Source organism: Lipotes vexillifer, unplaced genomic scaffold (genome assembly GCF_000442215.2).
Source record: "Lipotes vexillifer unplaced genomic scaffold, Lipotes_vexillifer_v1.1 scaffold306, whole genome shotgun sequence".
Lineage (NCBI taxonomy): Eukaryota > Metazoa > Chordata > Mammalia > Artiodactyla > Lipotidae > Lipotes > Lipotes vexillifer.
The window spans coordinates 2,653,470-2,661,338 of NW_006789814.1; the positions used below are offsets into that span (position 1 = coordinate 2,653,470).

General features: G+C 48.3%; 1 protein-coding gene across 1 annotated transcript in view; it reads right to left on the reverse strand.

The window, feature by feature from the left end:
- The window catches only part of CLEC16A (C-type lectin domain containing 16A), a 208,136-nt gene that overhangs the window by 46,872 nt on the left and 153,395 nt on the right, over positions 1–7,869 (reverse strand). Inside the window, exons 20-22 of the mRNA XM_007462829.1 lie at positions 5,946–6,097; positions 3,615–3,819; positions 1,756–1,920 (exon numbers count right to left, since the gene is read on the reverse strand). Of these exons, the coding sequence (XP_007462891.1) occupies positions 1,756–1,920; positions 3,615–3,819; positions 5,946–6,097 (522 nt within the window). The remainder of the gene's footprint in view (positions 1–1,755; positions 1,921–3,614; positions 3,820–5,945; positions 6,098–7,869) is intronic.

Sequence of the window (7,869 nt, forward strand, 5' to 3'; positions counted from 1 at the left end):
CGTGTCCCCTGCATCGGCAGGGGGACTCCCAACCACTGCGCCCCCAGGGAAGCCCACAACTGTGTGTTTAAAAAAAAAAAAAAAGGAAGAAAGAAATGATTTCTTACCAGGTCAGTGTGTATTTAGTTAACCTAGACTCATGGTCATCATTTATATTTACTTAGCAACCATCTCTACGGGGCAGAAAGCAACCTGGAGAATTTTTAACAAAGAAGCCTCCAGACCCCCGAGCAGGCAGAATCATCTCATATTGCATGGCTGAAAACAGAGGCAGGGCTACAATCAGTCTTGTAGCCTAAGACTGGATTTAAGAATGAAAGCAGTTGCAGGCAGTGGGTGGCAGCGTGAACTGGTGCACTTTTTCCAGAGTGCATGTTGGGACTACATATATTAAGATGAAAAACCTCCCCTTTGACTCAGCAGATCCACCGATGGGAATTTATCCCATAGACACGTGAGATTTGCACACTTACACAAAGATACCCCGAGGAGGTTCACTTTGACAATGGAAGAGCAAGACACTGGAAACGACTCAAATGTCCATCAATACAAAATGCTATAAAAGACTTCTTTGTTCCGTCCATATTATAAAATACCACACAACAGTGAATGAGCGTTAGGTCGATTTACATGTGCTTACACGTAACACTGACTTGTCAATAAGTGAAAACAGCAAGATGTAGAATCACACATATGGTATAACCCCAGGTGTAAAAACAGACAAACAAAAGATTTCTGGAAGGAAATGCAAGAAACTGTTAACCATGGTCACTTCTGGGGCCAAGTAGTCTTAATTTTCATTTTATCATGTCCTGTTTGGGTTTAAAGAAATCATATGCTTGTAGTATATACTATATTTCTGAAATGAATTAATCAAATCAAAGAATGAAATCAGAATGAATCATGGGGTGCAGGGGAAACAGGGATCCTTGTTTGGGTCAGGTTCTTTTCACTAGATTTTGTTCTTAAATGTGTAACTGCTTTTGAAAACATTTTGCCACATTTGCAATTGAGGTTCGAAGCCCTAACTGCAGAGAAGTGAAGTTGCAGGGGACAGCTTGGCCAGTTTTCTGAAGTTTTGTAACCAAGGGCAAGGTTCTCTTTCGAGGGGTTGGGATGCATATGGATTTACTTAAAGCAGACACGTCAGAACAGGAAGGGGGAGCCTGCCGGCCCTTCTGGAGAACCAGTATTTTCAGCTTTACCAGGCAACCTTGAACTTTCTATTCATGCTTCTCTTTTGGAGAGGAAGGGAGGAAAGTTAGAGATGCGCTTCAGGGAAAGTGGGAAGAGAGGCTCCCACAAAGAAGAGAGTGGCAGCCGCCCCAGGGGCAGCAGGACCTTCTTCTGAAGTCTCACTTCTTCAGGGGCTTAAACAGGAACTGCACACACTAGCTCTTTCTAGTCATCCTACATGGAGGAAATGACTCTCGCACAACCTCGTTACTAATAATCTCAAGTATTTCCAAGAAATTTCCAAGAAATTTTTAGTCTTAATTCTGAGAAGTTCTTCCACACCCTCAAACAAATCTCTGGAAAACCAAACCCCGGTGGCAGAACACCAAAGAGAAAGCCAAGATTTCTTTCTGGGGCTTGTGTTTAATCTTGCGCTGCGCTTTGATAAGTTCTAAGAAACAGGGTTTCTGAGAGGGAAAGGAAAGCCTACACAGGCTCAAGACAGAGAAGGTCCTGGAACCACCCCTCTCCCGCTCCCCGGAGGGGACAGGAGGTGGCACAGGGTGGGGGCCGGCTTACCTGGCACCTTGTCCACCGACGCGAACACAGAGCGCTGTACCGTGGGGTCGCTGCTGCCCCGGCGGCACTGGTCGTAGAAGCGGAAAGGCAGGTGCTGGGTGGAGGATGAGCTGAGACCAAACCCCAGGACTTCAGTTGTCGGCTGGATCGGGAGGTCCAGGAGGGCTACGTTCAAACAAACCCGTGGTTCAAGCTCAGCATGTGCATGGGATGGGAATGTAGGTGACGAGACTTTGGGTGGCACGGCTGTAGCAGGTGTGGCCACAGCCCTGCCAGGCACATCCCTCGGACAATGCCAAGCAGGCAGCCAGCAGCCTTGTGCTGGGGAGACCAGTGTGACACCAAGGGTCCTGCCTGAGGATCATAACACAAGCAGTGCCTAGAGAGTGGTTCAGAGATGCCAGGCCCATCTTCACCTCAGATTCTTGGCTTCCATACACAAACGACCCTACCAAGGCTTAGCCCTGGGTACAGTTTCATACCCCAAAGCAAATGAGGCCAATTCTGCTGTGAAAGTTCATAAATCTATGCGTGTGGGGAAGAGTGTGTGAGACAGAACTTACACGCACGTGTGCCTGTGTACTTATGAGTGTGTGTGTCTCTGTTGCTGTCCTCTCTTCCATGCAGAAATCTCACGATACAGCAATTTGGAGGGGCTTTTTAAAATCAATTTGAGAAATACCCAAGGCGTTAGTTCTAACAGCCACTTTACGGCATAATTCTCAATTTTCAAATGAAATATTTAGCCTTCATGCCAGCTGTGAGAAATTGCTTTACATTAAAAAAAAAACAAACAACCCTCTGGAAATAAATCTTAAAAGAAAGGACTGAATGATTTAAGTCACTTTGCACATTACAAAATGCTTCTGTAATGATTTTGGAGGCCAAGTTTCAGCTAAGTGAGAAATAAGATGAGGACTATATGGGATGCAGGCCTGCGCAAATCAACAGGGCACGTGCAGGAAATGACTGAGATTGCAATATCCAGAAACCCTGCCCTCCAAGTGTTTCTTTTTAGGTGAACCCTCGAGAACGCTCCCCTTCTCTCCCAGTGGACTGGAAAGCCTCCCAGTGACCACACCAGAACGACCACTGGTGCTTGAGCTGAAAGGCACTGGTTTCTTGTGAAAGGCTGTTCGTGATTTTAGGAGTTGACAGAACGCCTTTTCCCCGAGGAGGACGCTGTGCCTTCCACCCTGATGAAGGGAATGCCCTCATTTCAGTGCCTTCACTTCTAAGAAAGCTGGGGCCTTCCTGACACTGGGCAGTGTAGGGCCGCCTCACAGATTCACCACAGTCCCTGTGCGATGTGAAACAACACTTCCGAATCCAGTGCTGGGTTACGGCCCCTCACCAGGCAGGGCTGCCTCTCATGAGAGCTGGGAACGGAGAGGAGGAAGGGATGGGCTTTAGTGTAGGAAGCTCTGCGTTTGGGTTCTGCCAACTAACTGCCTGTGTGGCTGTGGGCAAGTCACTGAGCCTCAGTTTACTCTTCTGTAAAATGGGCAGAACAGGCCCTACTCATCTCAAGGGTTGTTCTAAGGGTCAGAGGTGGCAGAGGAACGTCGAAGCGCTTTGCAGGCATACGCTAGAGAACGTCCGTGTGCGGGAGGGAGAACCGTCGTCCCACACTGACAGCTGCCTCTTGACTGGGAGGGAGGGCTTGCCTCTTCCAAGCAGCCCTAGACTTGTAGAAATCAAACACTCAAGGTTCTCCATTCTCTCACCAAAACAGAACTCATTGTTTCCTCTTCTAGAGGAGTCACAAGGGTTCTCAAGGTCAACGTGAGAGTCATGCTGATGGCCTGTGGCAGCTGCTGCCCCGCTGCCGAGAGGACACCCGCCGGGGCTGCACTCACCAGCTATTCTCTGCATCTTCATGCGTCTTGCCTGGATGCGGCCCTTGGCCAGGCGCTGCTTGGCGATGATGCAGCGGATGTGGTCTGAGAAGACGAAGGTGGCCTGCAGGATGGGGAAGGGCTTGGAATGCGGGCTGGATGCAGGCTTGTGGATGGTGATATTCAGGGCGCGGCTGTCGTCCTCTACGCCAGTCACCTGCATGTCCTGCGGGGGGGAGGAGGCCAAAGAAAGGGTGTCTGTTAGGTTCAGGGGGAAGGTGGCTGCACGGAAGCTGTGGATTCACGTCTCATCTAGAATGAGGTCCCCCAGATTGAACTTTGCTTTTGCTCTGGAGGAGACCATCAGCCCCCCAAGTCTGAGAGAGTCAAGGATGGGCACAAACCAGGCCAGGCCTGGCGGGAAGCGAGGGGTAGGAAGCACAGAAAGCTCAAGTGGCTGATGCTGGCTGTGGTGGCCGGTTCCATCCCCGCGAGGACTTGAGGCAGCTAGTAAACACACGGGACACCAGCCTCTTCATGGGGCCTCAGGGAGCCCAACAAACTCCAACAATTCTTGCTTCAGAGAACTAGAGATAACAAACCCAAGTTCCTAGTCCTTTCCAGTGTGATCTGCTCCAGCGTAACAATTCCTTCCTTGTTTCTCTTAAGAAGGGGGCATCCTTAGCTCCCATTTGTATGTCTTTGACGAATTCCTGGCCCCTAAAGGAGATAGCTAACTCCGAGAAAGGAACAGGGGAGGACCACTTAGCAGACGTTTGAAGAAAGTTACACTTGAAAGGTAGAGGAGAACTCACGTACAGCAAGTATCCTCAGGACAAATCCAGTCTAAAACCTCAGATTGGATTCTGTGCAAAGAATTTGCTTCCCACTAAGTAAGGTTTGAGATAAGAGCAGGAGACAGGAGACAGACATGAAAGTCAGAAAGGTGGGGAAAATGTTGAAAAGGCTCATGAAGCAAGACAGATACTGTTCACAGGCATTCAATCTGGCACAAAATGTTGCAGTGGGAATTAGATGAGATATTACGCTTTTAAGACGGAGAGAGAGGCTGGCACGTAATAATGGCCTGACAAATAGAAGCTACTGGAAGACAACCAAAAGAAAAGGTTTATGTGGCTTTCATTGTCTGAGGGACGACATGTGTTAATCCTCTGAGGGATAAAAACACTTTCCTGACACTAAATTCTAAAGGAAATTGATCATAAACCTAGATAAATAAGAAGCACTAAGTCACCTAATGGACAGTGTGGTACGTGGAAGTCTTTTTCTAAATGAGAGGTTCTTCAGAGAGCTGCTTCTCACACCACCTTCTGTAAAAGACCGTTTTTAAATGGAAAGATCTTGAAAAAGAGGAGGCTGGGAAATGGTTGCAACAGCATCCTCAAATACGTGGGTGGTCCTCTTGGGGAGTGGGTTGCCCTCGAGAGGTGGATGTGGGTCACCCCAGCAAGGCCTTGCCAGCAACCAGGACTGCCCAGCAAGGAAACGGACTCGGCGCAGGGCAACTCAGGGCCCATGGGTCTGGCGGGGGTGATGGTTGGGGAGGGCGTGAGCTGGAGGCTGTTTTCAACTCATCTGCTTCCACGCTTCGTTCGACCAACTAGCTGGCATTAGTCACCCATCATTTAGACAAACATTAAGAAAACCCACGCTTCCAGCTTGACGTTTGGCAGTTTAGAGCCCAGGCCTGCTGGAGAGGTGGAGGACACAGGAACGTCCATAAATCACCAGTGGCAACAATCATTCTAGAGAGGAAATAGGCACAGCCCAACTTCTTGGTATCTTCCCTAGGGAAACGTTGGCCCAAGTGCACAAGGAAGTCAGGACAATTCTGTTCATGGCAGCACTGTCTGTCAAGGTAAAAAGCTGGAAGCAGCCACAGGGTGCTGGCTAACTCTGCCTTGGTGTGTGGTCAGGAAGCAGTTAAAAGAACACTAGTAAGCCTGCAGAGACTAACACAGTCAGTTCTGCAAAACATTCGTTGAGTGAAAAAAGCAAAGTTTACAATACATTCAATGTGACGGTAAAAAAAATACACACACACACACCCCATTCCAACTATATGTTGTACAATTTTTAAAAGCAGTACATGTAGTTATAGTCATACACATATTCGGCAAAGCACCATATCTGATAACGGATGAGAGGAGTCAGAATTGGGTTTTGGTCAAAGGGGACTTGGCTCTTAATCTGTGAGGTATTCTAACTTTTGTCAATGATAATCTGTTCACGTGGCCCTTACGTCACTAGAACTTGACCGTAAAGATGACACTTTTGTGGGTGTTTGTACAGCCAACCGAGAAGAGCTTCTGGAGCTCTCGGCCATCGTACCTGCAGAAGGCCTGCGAACTTGACCACTCCCCAGCCCAGCCTGGACACGTCAGGCTCCACCAAACTCATCTGGTAAATGTCAACAGCCAGGAACCGCTGGAGCATGCTTCCATCCTTGGTGATCACCGTGCATGCGATCAGGTCGCTGTTGTCTGTGGCAGAGGGGGACAGAGAGCATAGTGAGGCGCAGTCCGCTGCCCAGCTTGACGGACACACTCCAGCTGACTTGTGTTCTGCCGGGCAATGCAGCTTGGCACCGGAGCCTGGGCTGGAAGTCACACACACCTGGGTCTGAGTCCCTCCTCCAAGTCATGCTGGGCAACTTACTGTACCTCTCTGGGCTTCAGATTCCTCATCTGAAAAATGGGGATCATGCCCCTCCCACTCAAAGCACTGTTTGTGAGGACTAACTCAGATAAAGTACATAAAGCATCAGTACAATGTTAGCTGTGGATTAGGCACTGCACCTGTAGCTAAAAAAATACCCAACAAATCCGGAATCCCAGTAACATTTCAGTGCTTCCCTGCAGGCGTTGGTGGTTTACACCTGTGATGGTGTTCACCTAGATTAAGTGAAGACAGGAAAGGAAGAGCCCCTCGCTCGGTTACAGAATCACCAAGACCTCAGTTTGGTGTCTGACAACTTAGAGCCAAGCTCTACACTAGATGATGCGTGACCTGGGGCAAGGCACTTGGCCTCTCTAAACCACGGTTTCCCATCTGTAAAATGGGAATAATGTCCCCTATCTTGAGATGTCTGATGCCTTAAAATGAGAACAGGTAGGTCAAGCATTTAGCAGGGGGTCCTCAGCTTATGCTTGGTCCCTTCTCTTAGCTGGAAGTTACTCCCAGATTTGAGGTCTAATTTACTGCTTGTCCTTGATGGCTTTGAAATCACCAGAGTAACACAGGGCCATTAAATCTACAGTCTGCTTTGAGTTCCCTACAGTGAAACCCTCTGTAACACTTTTTTTTTTTTTTTTTTTTTTTTCCGGTTTGGGTTCTCACTGTTGTGGCCTCTCCCATTGAGGGGCACAGGCTCTGGACGCGCAGGCTCAGCGGCCGTGGCTCACGGGCCCAGCCGCTCCGTGGCATGTGGGATCTTCCTGGACCGGGGCACGAACCCGTGTCCCCTGCATCGGCAGGCAGACTCTCAACCACTGCGCCACCAGGGAAGCCCCTCTGTAACATGTTTTAAAAGAAACAGCTGAACTAGGAAACAACCTAAATGCCCCCAAATAGGGGAACCACTTGAGTATGATTTTTTTCCCATCATATGGAAAATTATATACCCATTTAAAAATTATGTTTAACCAAACTGTGAACTGTGGTTACCTATGGGAAGGGAAGTGAGAACTGGGGTGGGCGGGACTGTGTGTGTGTGTGTGTGTGTGTGTGTGTGTGTGTGTGTGTGTGTGTGTGTGTGTGTGTGTGTGTGTGTGTGTGTTATCAACAGGAGAACTTTAATTTTTGCCCTCTATACCACTGTATTGCTTGAAATTATTTTAAAATGAGAAAGTATTCAACATGTACTTTTTAAATACGTATTAAAGACCCAAGTAAAAAATCCTATTTACAAATAATTGCAATGGCATTGGAAAAGACATTACAATTTTAAATGAACAACATGATAAAAACTTTATAATTATGATGTTGATATGTTAAAAAAAAAAAAAGTATCCCTACAAAGAAATACAAGCACAGAGAAATATACTGAAACATTAAAAGACAGTCCTGAGGGCTTCCCTGGTGGCGCAGTGGTTGAGAGTCTGCCTGCCGATGCAGGGACACGGGTTCGTGCCCCCGTCCAGGAAGATCCCACGTGCCGCGGAGCGGCTGAGCCCGTGAGCCATGGCCGCTGAGCCTGCGAGTCTGGAGCCTGTGCTCCGCAACGGGAGAGGCCACAGCAGTGAGAGGCCCGTGT